Genomic DNA, 14,910 nt, shown 5'->3' on the forward strand with positions numbered 1-14,910 from the left:
TTCTATACCCAAGTCTGGAGTTCGAATCTCAGGTGATGCAATTTCTACACCAGAAGATCTGAAATTGTAATAAGGCAGGTAGAATGGTCAGTTGTAATATCGTCTATGTAATGTTTCTAGTTGTTTCTAATAGCATAATAGGCCCGACAAAAAAAAATATTATACTAGTTTCCATGAACCAGGTGTATCTAACCCAAAAAAAACAAGAATATTTACATAAAACACAAACATGTTCCCAAAAAAAAAAAGATAAATTAAGTTCAATCAAAAGTCCAACCTAAAAAAAATTAAAGGCCGTCGTCGTCTTCTTTGTGAAATTTGCCGCATATCACGCCGAACCAATTAGGAAAATAGCTCGACGCGCGTGGGGTTGACACCTGGTTACAAGAAAAGGAAACTTTCAAGTTCGCTTTCCTTTTCCAACACGGCCAAGTTTCGTCGCGTCTTTATAAAAGTGTTTTATATAAACAAACCTTTGTTCTTCCAAGTTTTGTCAAAATCTCTCGCCTAATTCTTGAGATAATAATGAATTCCATGTTCAGTGCCTTCGACGCCATGTGCGCAGAGATTATGGGCAAGAAAGTCACCGCTGCCTCTTTCATCTGCAACCCCTCTGAACGCAACCCTTCTTCTTCCGCCGGTCAAACCGCGTCTTCCTCACTGAAGAAAGACGAAAAAGCTACAAACTTGGCGGCGAAGCAACCGAGGTGTGCTTTGGAGCTCGACGGGATTCACTGCTTCGAGACCATTGTTCGTTCTTGATTCCAGTAACAGATCTTCCTGAGTCTTTGTGTTTTCTTCTTTTTTTTCTTTTTTTATGTAAATACAATTTTGGAAAAAAATCAAACTATTCATCGTTTGTGATTGGTTCATTCTATTTTGCTGTTTTATGATTGCTCTCTTGTGTTCGTTTTCAGATTCTTGATTTTATGTATATAATATAAAAAAGAAGAAATTATTCTTGTGGTTCTCTAATATAACATGAAAGAACCAAACTTTGCAAGAAGAAACCATTCATTGTCAAATTTAGGATTTAGATTAAGGAGGCAAAACTTGGGGCTTTAGATGATCTCTGTAATGCATCATTATCATCATTAACCTACACTAATCACCATCCATAATAAAGAAGAAAGCTGAACCTATACATTAAACTTGGTCAAAGAGCTTAGAAACTGGTATGCCATATTGCTCCTTCGCCTTCTCCGCACCGTTGGTGTATTTCAAGCATTCTATCCACAGATTTGCATATTCCACTGCAGCTCCAGTCGAAGGATGCTGCGCAAGGGTTTCCTGCTTGTCCCTTCCACTCACAATCTGCCCCACACACATATCTCATTAAGAACCAAACTTATTTGCAATGAGTCAAATTGATCATAGATCTTTTACCTAAGGGTGTTCCGCAGCAGAGACTTCTATCATCGATGTGTTCAACATCTAGACCAATGAACCATGATCCTAAAGACACATCTTCATTCGCGTATTTGTGAAGTAGTTGCCTGAAAAAAAAAAGACATTGTGAACCAACAAGTTTTGAGGTTTGAGAAAGAACTACAGGCGAGAGAGAGAGCTCACCGGTTTACTGAGATATAAGTTGCTAAGTCTTTGGAGATGGCGTAGATTTGTCCAGTGGCATGTCTGAAGTACTTGTTTCCTTCTTCACCAAACTTCCAATATTCTGGCTCATGGTACTTTACTCCTCTGCACACACGAACGAGAAAAGAATCAATGATCTATGTGTAAAGAGCTTTGTGACAGACTTTTGTTGCTTACTTTTGAGCTAGGACAGGTCCAGACTTCATGCAACCAATGTACACTCGCGGTTTTGATCTGTGGCGAGCCAATGTAGAACCAAGCATTCCTGTATATGATATATAACTGAATTTTAAATCAAAGATTTTCTTGGCACGAATGCTTTGAAAGAAAAACATGAGAATGGTACTACTGACCGAGATTAACGTGAACATCATCATCCACTTTGATGTAGAAGTCTGCATCCCATTTTGCAACAGCCGAAGAGAAATATATTTGGGTTTTAGATGATAACTCATGATAACCTTCTATGTGATTCTGCAACATTTATTTTTTTTTTTTTAGTAACAATCGCAAAAAAAAACACATACATAAGCACGTGGGGTGCAAGAGGATATCTACCAGGCGAAAGAAGTCCTTGTGTTGTTCTTCTTCTGCTTCAATTGTGTGGTCCAACACTCCTCCAGGAGAAGAACTATTTTAAGGAACGGGTTTGATGAATTAATGATAAGTCAACTCAAAGTCAAAATGTTTTGAAACTAGAGTTAAGTTTCAGATTTTCTACCTGTGACCAATGACAAACCGCATAATGATTCCTTTCTCTGTCTCTAATCTTTTCAGTTCATCTCCTGCAAAAAAGGAAATATTATTTTAACATTTATGTTACATTTACTATGGAGAAAGAAGAGGTGTTACCTTTAGGAAGCCAGGTTCCTCTTATGGAGTCTCTTCGTTTTCTGCTACTGAAAGCAGTCATGATTCCCATCACAAAGAACATCCTAGGCCGTTCCTTTGATGGATCAGCTACTGATGTTGCAACAGCTGGAGATCCATCTCTACCGTCAGATCTTGCTGCTCGAGCTGTAGCTAGTTCTACTTCAAGTGACGAAATTGTTTTGTCTAATGTCCTGTGTAACATGAAATGCATTATCAGTTAATGTTTCTGTATACACAAAATACATGTTACAGTGAGAGAGACAAAAGACGCTTTACTTGATAACATCATGAGTATGGGAAACTCGAGATAGAATGTCTCCTTCCTGAACAGAAGGATCATAACCAAAAATAAGATTTAAAAAGTTCGGTTGATGTAACCACAACAGACATACAAGGTTGTGTAATTCGTGACTTGCCTTGTTCTGGCAATCAACAAGAGGATGAAGTGACGTAGCTTGATCAGATGAAGGTCTCTCATTGCTATCTACGGTTTCAGAAGTAGCCAAAAGCCTAAAGAAAAAAATAAAATAGGTGTAAGATTATATAATTAAAGAACAAATGTAACCCAAAGATGTAAGTTTTATTGCTGAGAATAGAACAGATGCATTCGATAGTTAAAAGCTAATTAACAATGCAGCTTTGTTTTATCTTCTGAAATTTGCCTAAACTGCGACAAAGAATCAAAGATATTAATGGCATCAGAATGTTTCAGATTCACTAATTAAGAAGACAGAACATAAAGTAGAAGATACATCTAAACGAAATCCCATTTAAGTATCAATAACAGTATAAATCTGAACTATAAAAGAGAGAGAGAAGCAAAGAACCTGTTAATGACAAGAACACCGAGGAGGAAGCTAGAAATGCAGAGAACAAGAACCCATCTCGCTGGAACTCCAGATTTCTGATGCCTTCCCATTCCCATTTTTCTTTTTGTATAAAATATAAATAAATATACAAATGTTCCTCTCTCAAAGGAAGAACTTTGAAGAGACGAGAGAAAGCTTCTTCCTTTGGTTTTAAGGTTGTCGACAGAAAACAACAGCTGAACTCATCATCTTCTTCTCTCGGAATAGAAACACTCTCTCAATAATGTCTGTAATTGATTCCTACTTTTCTTTTCTTTTTTCTTTCTTTTCTCACCACTCCCTATGTTGCAGCTTTTCTTAAAAAAAAACAATAGAAAATGAAATGATTTTTTTTTCAATTTTATTCCTTCTCTTTTATAATATAAATTCTGTAATTATTTTTTTTATCTCAAATGTCATTTGTTATGTAATTTTTATTAGATCAATTATATTTTGCTTGATTTTTATTGATTGATTAGACGGAAGTTTGATTATAGCTAAAATTCTCTAAATTATATTATAAAAAGGAAGAAATATAGTTTTCATATATAAAATGCTTTTAGAAAGAACATATAAATCTGTGCTTTTGCATAGGCTGAACAGAAGTTTTGTCGGACGTCTGCTTCCCGTTTCAGAACTGGAATCGGAAGTTTGTAGAAACTTGCGGAATTTCGTTTTTAATGCGTTTCTAAAAATATTTTTTTTTAAAACACGTTGGAAGCTTGTGATTCTATTTTGGAATCATGCTCCCGTTTTAAAAAAAAACACAATATCATAAATAAATAAAAATATAAAAAATATTGTTTTTATATAATAGTGAAATAGAGAATATACATACACAATCATTAAAACTAATAGTATATATTGTCTTTATACATTGAAGGTTTATTAGAGATATATCATCTATATTCAAATATATTATATTAATTATTTACAAAATATTAAAAAATAACTAGTTTAATAATATCTTATAAACTTAGTTTATATATAGTTTCACGATTTTAACATGAAATCATTTAAAATTATTATAAATGAACAAAAATTTTATTTTAATTTAAATCGTATAATTGTTAGTCACATTGGTAATCTATATATTTTGATATGTATATATATACATATATAAATATATGTTTCCTACCCGTTTTCGCTTCCTATTTGTTTCCATGTAATATAGGCTTTGGCTTTGTGTCGCGTGAATCTCAGCTTCACTGTTCTGTCCCAAGACAGAATACTAACTTCCAAATTTACCCTCCTTTATTCTTTTTTTTTTTGTCAACACCCTCCTTTATTCTTACAACCACCACCAATTGTTTTCTTTCTGATTTCTCGTCTCTCTTCAACGGCTACGTTACAATTTTAAACGTAGCGCCAGTTTTATTTAATTGGTCTTTTTGGACCTCTAGTTAGGTGACAATTGTCTTTTTCTTTCTCATCTATGTGATCTAATTTTCATTTCAGCCTCTTCTTATATTTGTACAAAATCTAACCATACTATATACTTTATGTTTGCGTATACATATGCAGATAATGTCCATACCTTTGCTTGATGTTTGTGGATCTTACCCACTTTTTCTAACCTGAATTAACTTGTATGAGACAAAACTGAGCGTGATAAATAGCTTTAGGGGCTCGACGTTATTAGTCTTCAAATAATAGATCTAGGCCTCTTGATGCCAAGAATAATATAATAAGTTATGTATGTCGAATATTATATATTTATATCCATAATTTTGGACCATAAAGTTCCACCAAACTTGGTTATAACTTAATAACTTATCATGATTAGTACCACTACCCATCGTTTTAACGGGATTACGGGTTGAATCTACAGATAAGCAAATTATTATAAAGTTCCATACTATCATTTCGGCTGCACATAACTTTGAACCAAAGAAACACGTAAGAGAGACGGTTGATTTTATATTATATCCAACATAATATGCTTATATTATTGATAGACATCGGCGTTGTCTTAAACATTTATTAATGAATATTATCATCAAGGGAGAGAAATTCATTTTTAAATATGATTACTTTGGCGTGTATTCTTTTTCGCATTGGACTTTGTACAAAAAATGATTTATTTAAATCTTTTGCGAAGAAAGTCATTTTCTCAAATGAAAAAAGGATAAACTAAAAACAAAGTTAAGTTTTTAGTTTTCTTATTATTTACGTTTCTAACTTTTTGATTTTGTTTCATTATAAATGTTATTTTATTTTTCTAATGAAACTATTACATAAATTTTCTAATTTTTATTCTTATTTTTAGTAATTAATTATTAAAATCAGATAAAAGATTATATTTTTTGTTTCATAAAGAATGACACTTTAACATTTCTTACACAAATTAAGAAAATAATTACAATATATTAAAATTATTAGCAGGTACACATATGCAGCAGATAATATTTTAAAAAAATGAGATAATTTATAAAATAAATGTATTTATAATTAAATAGTAAGCTAAATTTGTATTGAAATTTTAAATGATGCTTTTTGTAAATAAAAATATTTAATTGATATTAAATATGAAACAGAAGGATTATCAAATAAAAGTAAAATAGAAAATATAATATTTTAAAATTTTGTATTTAAAAATCTTGAACAATATTTATTATTAAACGAATGATATATGTAATACATTGGCATATGAAACTAAATAAAATCAATATTTAGTGACGATGGATGGAGCCTCCAATTAAATACACACAATCTTCTTTTTTCTGTCAACAATATACACAATCATTTTGTTTGTTTCTAATATACTATCTTCGTAATCAGTTTGTTCAAAAAAAAAAAAAAATCTTCGTAATCAGTAGTCTTTTTCTTCTTTCGTTTTTATTCGTACAAACATACGTAACTTTTTTTTTTTTGAACCTTAACATACGTAACTTTTATAATTGCTTTTATCAAAAAAAAAAACTTTTATAATTGCAACTGTTTTAAAAAATTTAACATCCGAACAAACAGAGGCATTTTAATAATTTGTCAGCCACATGAAAAAGGGAACATAGAATCACGACGTTAATGATTCAATTTTATTAAAGAGATTTTGGTGGTAAATGATGGTTTTAAAAAAAAACATCTGAAGAAAAAGTTAAAAAAAAAAAACATCTCTGAAGACAAGGGTGTTGTAATAATTTATGAAGGACAAAATTCGAAATTCAAAAAAGTAGATTGCATGTTCGTGAACCGGCGTCGGTCGGATGGTGACAAAATTAGAACCAAATTGGCAACCGAAAGACGAATTGAATCATGGAAAAAGCGGCTCATTTTTTTTGAACTGAAAAATGATTAAATCTGGGAGTATTAAAAATAAAGATCTAATTACTGGTTGCAACCTATAAATAGATTCTTTTCTGAATATTTAAATGGATCATAAATCGTAAATCTATATTCGAGCGGTCACATGTAAAACTAATAAATTTGCATTAAAGAGAAACTGAATCATGGAAAAAACGGTTTATTTTTTTCTGAACTTAGAAATGATTAACTTCGGGTGTATTAAAGACAAAGATCTGATTTCCGATTATAACCTATAAATAGATTCTTTTTCGAATATTCAAATGGACCATAAATCGTAGATCTATATACGCATGGTCATATGTGAAACTAATAATTTTGCATTTGAGAGGAATTGATCTCTGGTATAGACCAATATGACAACTCGTTCTATAGTAGAAACCACTAAACCACCATGGTATGGTTAAAGACAGCTTGTTTTACATAGATAAAATTATTTTCCTTCTGATTTACCAAGCCATGATGATCTGATCATATTGTAAAAGAATTTAAAGATTTTTTTTTAAATGATAATAGTTTTTCTAATTTATTTATTAGATTTATTTATACAATTACTTTACTTATTGTTGGAGAGAAATTACATTAAAAATGATACTTCCTATGTTTTTAATTGTAGGTAGTTTAAGCAAAAAATGTTTGTTTCACAATATAAATAGTTTAGATATTTCAATTTCAATGCACCTTTTTCATTATTGGATATTGTGTCACCATTGAAATAATTAGATTTTTTATAATTGGTTGAATTAGTTGATTAAATAATATTTTAATAAAAAAAATAAAAACTTTCTAAATATTTGTTTTTTAAAGCAAAACTACTTACAATTAGAAACCAAGGGGGTAATAGTTTATCTAATTGATTTTGCTTTACTTATTGTTGGAGAGAGATTACACCTTTCAACAAAGCCCATCAAATACATAATCCGACCCAACTATATGGTGCAAAGTTTGATTTGTTTTGAGCTCCGACCGTTAGTGTTTGTTGATGAGTTTTGGCGATCGTCAGGGGATTAAACAACTTTAATGTGTACTGAATTTGTTATCATAATCCACTGATGAATCATACTACAATATAATTATCAGAATCCTAAAAATCAATTCAATTTAGTAATAAAAATCGGGTGACATATTCTCTTCTACATTGCGGATTTCTTGTCGCCGATTGTGGAGTCTTTGAAACATTAGTTTGTCATAGTTCTCTGGCAAGAATGTCTTACACATATGTTTCTTTAGTTTATCCCACGATTCGACTTTAGCTTTGCTCAGACAAGTCTAAAGGCTTTTAGTTGCACCTACCATGTGGCTGCTCTGCTCCTGAATCACACTTCTAGCATTGAAACACAAAGCTCAGGCATGACTTGTTAGAATTCTAATATTTTGTCGACCATGTTGATTCAATCGATTTGTCTTTATGCCACTTGTCTGCCATGAAATTTTGGGATTTCGAATTTGAAAATCTGCTCCCATAATTTATTGTCGTTTTATTTGTGTTTGTGCCCTTTCTTGGTTTCTTCCTAGAACCGCAAATGGGTTTGCATCTTCATCCTTGTCGGAGTTGTTATCTTGCTCGTGTTGAGCTGCAGGGGCTTGGTCACCTTGAGCGACAAATGTTTGCATAGCTTAGGTTAGCTGTGTAATCTGTTCTTTCATCTGAGTCATAATTTGTTTTTGTGTTTTTGCTTATGTTTTTTTTGTATGTGCGCGGCACGATAGCCGAATGATTTTTTTTTTTTGATACCAACCTGATACCGGATAAGAACAAAAACTCAGGTGAAACTAAAAATTTCAAAAAAAATCAATAGAGATCTGTGACTCGAAAAAAATTAATTTAATCAAATTTTTTATAAGATTCTTTTGAAGAATATGATTGAATCAAATCTCTTTCAAATTATAAAGTAAAAACTAATTTATTATTTTCCAAAGTCTAAGTTAAAGCATCTCTAATGGAGTTCTACCCATTCGAGTTCTAAAAATGCATATATGTGTATATATATTATGTATGCGTATGTAATTGTAGGTCCGTCATTTAACGGAAAACCCAAAATTTCTTAATTTTTTTTTAGGTAGACGAGCTATTTCCCTACGATATAAGTATCATATAGCACCATATGTCTTCCAAACTATTGGTCCATTCTATATATCTCCGAGAAAAAGTTCGAAATCTATTTTCCCACGAATCTTAATTTGATATTGGTTGAGACAATTTTTGGTACAATCGCAAAACCGAACCAACAAACTCAGAAACATAACCCAAAACCGGTTTGGAACTTAACATTAAACCAACCTGACCCGGTGACCATTCTATCTGAAATCCCAAATCAAGCCATGAACCCTAAAATCAATTTATCAGTTTTGATTCTTTTCTCCTCAAATTTCTGAAAGTTAAAAGTAAGGAGTGATGTCTGGGTCTTCCAAAACTGTATCTGAAATTTCGATTTTCTTCTTTGCAAAGCAACAAACTTCTTACTGTCAACTGCATCAAACAAGCTGTTGCAAAAGAATCACTCAAATGCTTAGAAAATCAACAACAACAAAGAACATCCAATAACTTTATTCAAATTGTGTTTAATAAATCAAGGAGCTTTGTCGGCCAATCAAATAATAAATATTCATGCTTTTAGTGTTTTTAAAAGAAAAATCTTGAAGCTTCAAAACTTCGGAAGGAGTCTTTGTTGTCACTTAATCATCGGCATGAACAACATTCCGAAGTTCCTCCCAAATGGCTTTGTAGACCATTCTTTGTCTGTTCACTGCAGATTGTCCCTCAAAAGCAGAGGATACCATATTTATGCTATAAGACAGACAAATTGAGCAATTCTGGTGGTCAGTAATAAAATCATCTAATATGAAAAGCAAAAGTAAGTTTCCTGCTGAATATTTATCTGTTTCTGCTAATACAAGAATTCAAAAGCTTAACGTAACGAGCAGATGATTCTACAAAGTAATTTGGATTTCCACACAATACCAAACTGTGATGGCGATAAAATTATTGTTTTCCACCTTCTTCAAGCCTTTCTCTTCCTCATCATTGCTTTCTATGTTAGTACAAAGATGACACCATAATAAAGTAATGCAGAAAATAAATCAGAAAGACAAATACACAAGTAAATACCAAAGTTTTTATTAGAATCTCCTTAAAACAATTTTTACAAGACTTTTTTATTCAGATTTTACACGTCTAGTGTTAATACCCAAACACACGTCACTGAAAGATTCCTAAGCTACCCGCTTATATCTCTCTACCGTCAAATACTTCAGCCACTGCTTCAGCACGACCCTAAAACACTTCCAATAACTTTCCTTTCTCTCTATAAGATCAACCTATGTGTCTATGTCTCGATACAGACGACCCCATAGCTATATTATATAGTTTTCCACGTTCCCGAAACCTTAGTCTCTAAGGCAACATGAATATGGGCATCTTCCACAACAATAAGTGCAACATTTCGTTCTCTATATAAGATCAGCTTCTGTGTCTCTGTCTCGATACAGACGACCCCATAGCTATCTTATATAGTGCTCCACGTTCCCAAAACCATAGTCTCTAGTCACAATCGTTTGTATGTATAGTTTGGGTTTTTTTTCACCCAACTTCGATTTAATAAGTAGTCTGTCAGGTCTGGGTTAATAGGGTTGGGGTTGGGAATTTAATTACTGGTTTGATTCAAGTTTTCAGATCTTAATCAGATTATTTATTGGTCTACGCCGTTTTATTAACATTTTTGGTATTACTTAAGTCAAGTTAACTGATTAATCCAATTTTATGGGGAAATAAATTTCAAACTAAATTTACAGTGGTTATAAGTATCGTTTCAAAGTTTTATGGGGAAATAGATCTCGAACTTTTTTCTCGGGGATATATAGAATGAACCGATAGTTTGGGAGACATATGATGCTATATGATACTTCTCATGGGGAAATAGCTCGTCTACCCTTTTTATTTTTCAAAAAAACTTTGGATTAGATCTCCTGTAAAGTGATAGACCCCACAGTTACACACATACATTCATACATATGCATTTTTAGAACTTCTATGGATAGAATTCCTCTTACAAAGCCATAATTAGAACTTTATATATAGAGCTTTAGAAGTCCTAATATTAATGATAAAACTAAAAACACCAACAATAAGGAAATACTAGATTTTGATCCACGCGCCCACGCGAGTTTTGATTTTTTTTTTGTTATTATAAAGTATTTAATGATCTTTTAAACACATCGTTTATTTATATATTTTTTTGTCTCCTACAAACCTACCCAGAACGAATATGATCCGGCTCAAACCCTCGGAAAATTTACAATATCTAAATTGTATTTATTTAATTTTAAAACTCTATAAACACTATATCCAAACAAAAATCTGTATTCCATCTACGTTTGATGTCATGATCAATCTGATTCAGTGTAAATAAAATATTTTTTATTAAATTATTTTAAAAAGTATTTTTGTACATAATATTCTATCTAAAATTTTATAACTTGTGCAGTTTGTTACGATAATTTTATAACTTGTGTAGATTTTTTTAAAGGAAATTGCACAAATCATATATTAACCCGCGCGAATATCTGGTTTTACTTGTGTTCAACGTAAACTCATAACCCGCTGGTTTTACAAAAAAAAGTTTCATGTATATTATTAATGTTTTATAATTTACATATATAGTAGAATGTATTATTTTCTAATATAGATGTTTGATAATATTTTTTATTTGTACATAATATTATATTACAAATTTTATAACTTGATTCAATTTGATGTAATTTTACTATTCATATATTAACCTGTTTTTTTTGTTATTTTATTTTACAAAGCCCCTGGCTACTGGCTCATTGGTTACAAAGTTATATGAATTTGAGTGTATGGAGACTAAAGGTTTACGTGGGATGTTATGGAATAAGAGATCATAGGGGTTGGATCAAAAACATGAAGGATGTTACGAAAGGTAACGTATGGACCCCTAATATTTATTCTCTTTTTAATTGGATCGGGATGTATGGAGGTAGTGGGTATCTTCATGCCCAAATACTCATGGCTCGGAAGAGCAAAAATTATTTTTTTAATGAAAGTAATAAGCTGGAATTGTCGAGGGATGGGAAGTAAATGGACCATTAGCTACCTTAGAGAGATATGGCATCAATACAAGCCAGATTTTCTTTTTTTATCGGAGACAAAGCAAGATTTTGCTTTTGTCCAAGGGTTTCAAGCGCACTTTGGATATGATAATGTTGTGACGGTGGATCCAAATGGATCAAGTGGAGGACTCGCATTATATTATAATAATGAATTCCAAGTTCAAGTGTTATATTCCAGTCCTAGGATGATTGATATAGAGGATGAGACAATGGGGAAGAAAATCTTTATGACTTTTGTTTATGGAGAACCAGTTCAGAAATTGAGAGATCAAGTTTGGGAAAGATTAACTAGATATGGAATATCAAGGGATGATCCATGGTTCATTATTGGTGACCTAAATGAAATTACCGGAAATCATGAAAAGGAGGGAGGTCCACTCCGAGGTGTAGATACCTTTGTATCCTTTAATAACATGATTCGGAATAGTGGACTTCTGGAATTCCCGGCAAGGGGTAATAAATTATCTTGGCAAGGACGTAGGAAAGTAAATGGTAAAGCAACGATGATTCGTTGTCGTTTAGATCGCGCATTGGCAAACGAAGAATGGCACTCAATGTTTCCAAAGTCTTATACAGAATATTTAAAACTAGTGGGTTCAGATCATAGGCCGGTCGTCGCTTTTCTCGAGGATAAAGTGGCCAAATGCAGAAGACAGTTTCGGTTTGACAAAAGATGGATAGGACAAGATGGTGTTTTGGACTCTATTGCCAGAGGCTGGACAAGAGAGACAAGGAATCCGGCAGGGAATTTGGGGGACGTGGTGTCCAAGATTGCCAACTGCAGACATGAAATCTCAGTTTGGCGCAAAAACAACCCTTCGTATGGAAAAGATAAAATAGCTGAATTGCAAAAAGCATTGGAAGAGGTGCAAACAGATGATAATAGATCTCAGGAGGATATTTTAGATGTCTCTCGGAAGTTACAAGAGGCTTATAAGGATGAAGAGGAATATTGGCAACAGAAAAGTAGAAATACGTGGAATACGGCAGGGGATCGTAGTACGAAATTTTTTCATGCCTTAACAAAACAACGGAGGACCCGAAATCGAATAGTGGGCTTATATGATAAAAATGGAAATTGGGTGGTAGAGGATAATGGAATTGAGAAGGTTGCGGTAGATTACTTTGATGAGATCTTTAGTACTACATCACCTACTGATTTCGAGGCGTTTCTAGATGAAGTTCGGCCCACTATCTCTCAGCAAACGAATCAAAGGCTTATTAGGCTTGCTACGGAGGAGGAGGTGCGTCAAGCACTGTTCATGATGCACCCGGAAAAGGCACCGGGACCAGACGGAATGACGGCACTTTTTTTCCAACATTCTTGGCACATTATTAAGAAGGATATTCTGGATTTAGTCAATAATTTTTTGACTACGGGAAAGATGGATGTAAGGCTAAATATGACAAATATATGTCTGATCCCCAAAACGGAAAGACCGACAAGGATGGCGGAGCTTAGACCAATAAGTCTCTGCAATGTTGGGTATAAAATAATTTCAAAGGTGTTGTGTCAACGGTTAAAGGCTTGTCTACCTGGTTTAATCTCGGAAACACAGTCGGCTTTTGTGGCAGGGAGACTGATTTCTGATAATATACTAATTGCACAAGAGATGTTCCATGGGCTTCGGACAAATAAGGCGTGTCAAACTAAGTTCATGGCCATTAAAACGGATATGAGTAAGGCTTATGATAGGGTGGAATGGGGCTTTATCCGGGCTTTACTCACTAAAATGGGGTTCGATAACCATTGGGTTCAGTTAATGATGGAATGTATATCCTCGGTTGAATACAGAGTTTTGTTAAATGGACAACCGAAAGGACAAATCTTGCCACATCGAGGGTTACGTCAGGGGGACCCCTTATCCCCTTATCTATTTATCATGTGTACGGAAGCACTAATAGCAAATATCAAAAAGGCTGAAATAGATAAAAAGTTGACCGGAATAAAGGTAGCAAGGGCTTGTCCTCCAGTCTCCCATTTGCTTTTCGCAGATGATAGTATTTTCTTCTGTAGAGCACGAAAGGAGGAATATGAGGCTATTTTGGCAATTCTTAAGGCATACGAAAAGGTTTCGGGACAGCAGATAAATTTTCAAAAGTCGTCAATTCAGTTTGGCCATAAAATCGATGAAGGTAATCGTCAGGAACTTCGGGATATTTTGGGAATTCAGAATTTGGGGGGGATGGGAACATATCTGGGGATTCCAGAAAGCCTGGGAGGGTCCAAAGTGCAGGTTTTTGGCTTTGTTCACGAAAGATTAACTAATAGAATAAATGGATGGACATTTAAGTTCTTTTCTAAAGGAGGTAAGGAAGTCATTATAAAATCGGTGGCAACGGCCCTACCTAACCACATTATGTCGTGCTATCGAATTCCGAAAACGGTGGTGAAAAAACTAACCAGTGCAGTAGCACAATTTTGGTGGAGTCCTAGTGGAAATACAAAAGGCTTGCACTGGAAGTCGTGGGATAAGGTTTGTGAGCCAAAGGACGAAGGAGGGTTGGGTTTTAGGGATTTTACGGATTTCAATACAGCCATGCTTGGTAAGCAACTATGGAGATTAATAGAGAAACCAAATACTCTATTCTCTCGTGTCTTTAAAGGTCGGTACTTCAGGAATGCCTCACCCCTGGATCCGATCAGATCGTACTCGTCTTCCTATGGTTGGCGAAGTATGGTCTCTGCTAGATCTCTGGTTAGCAAAGGACTAATCAAAAGGGTGGGATCAGGGTCCTCCATATCAGTATGGAACGACCCCTGGCTCCCAACCAACCGCCCGAGACCAGCAAACAAAAAACAAAATACTCTTCTACCAGATCTTACGGTTGATTCTCTCATCAACACAACATCACGTTCATGGAACTTAACGGCTCTACAGGAGATTATGGATCCCGAGGACATTAAAATTGTTGAAAGTATACCTTTAAGTAGGATACAAACAGTCGATCGGGATGGCTGGCATTTTACAAAAAATGGAAAATATACGGTTAAATCAGGATATCAGGTAGAACGAGCATATCCAGATCGGGATAAGGGGGCAATAGAGTTTGGACCTACAGTAACTGCTCTTAAGGCTCATTGTTGGAAAGTTCGTTGCCCACCAAAGATGAAACATTTCCTATGGCAAATGGTTTCAGGATGTTTAGCAGTTCGGAAGAA

At 33.8% G+C, this 14,910-nt stretch overlaps 2 protein-coding genes across 2 annotated transcripts; one reads left to right on the forward strand and one right to left on the reverse strand.

Annotated features, from left to right (window-relative positions):
* Positions 1-467: 467 nt before the first annotated feature.
* LOC108839994 (uncharacterized) lies at positions 468-1,496 on the forward strand. The gene has a single exon (XM_018612810.2). The coding sequence runs from the start codon at positions 526-528 to the stop codon at positions 760-762; it is 237 nt and encodes a 78-aa protein (XP_018468312.1). The 5' UTR covers positions 468-525; the 3' UTR covers positions 763-1,496.
* LOC108839986 (beta-1,6-galactosyltransferase GALT31A) lies at positions 1,041-3,629 on the reverse strand. The gene is made up of 11 exons (XM_018612799.2): positions 3,294-3,629; positions 2,883-2,976; positions 2,743-2,789; positions 2,446-2,657; positions 2,315-2,378; positions 2,152-2,224; positions 1,947-2,067; positions 1,771-1,858; positions 1,573-1,698; positions 1,387-1,496; positions 1,041-1,314 (listed from the first exon to the last, which is right to left on the reverse strand). Exons 1-11 carry the CDS (start codon positions 3,389-3,391, stop codon positions 1,166-1,168), a joined length of 1,182 nt encoding a protein of 393 aa, XP_018468301.1. The 5' UTR covers positions 3,392-3,629; the 3' UTR covers positions 1,041-1,165.
* Positions 3,630-14,910: the final 11,281 nt, after the last annotated feature.

This window comes from Raphanus sativus, chromosome 1 (assembly GCF_000801105.2).
Source record: "Raphanus sativus cultivar WK10039 chromosome 1, ASM80110v3, whole genome shotgun sequence".
In the NCBI taxonomy this organism is placed as follows: domain Eukaryota; kingdom Viridiplantae; phylum Streptophyta; class Magnoliopsida; order Brassicales; family Brassicaceae; genus Raphanus; species Raphanus sativus.

Excerpts from the sequence above, each read along its gene's own strand:
- LOC108839994 (XM_018612810.2), top strand. The coding sequence starts at position 526 with ATGAATTCCATGTTCAGTGCCTTCGACGCCATGTGCGCAGAGATTATG.
- LOC108839986 (XM_018612799.2), bottom strand. The coding sequence starts at position 3,391 with ATGGGAATGGGAAGGCATCAGAAATCTGGAGTTCCAGCGAGATGGGTT. Across the intron at positions 2,225-2,314 it reads CGGTTTGTCATTGGTCACAG|TTCTTCTCCTGGAGGAGTGT; the intron begins GTAGAAAATCTG and ends TCCTTAAAATAG. Across the intron at positions 1,315-1,386 it reads CTGCTGCGGAACACCCTTAG|ATTGTGAGTGGAAGGGACAA; the intron begins GTAAAAGATCTA and ends TGTGTGGGGCAG.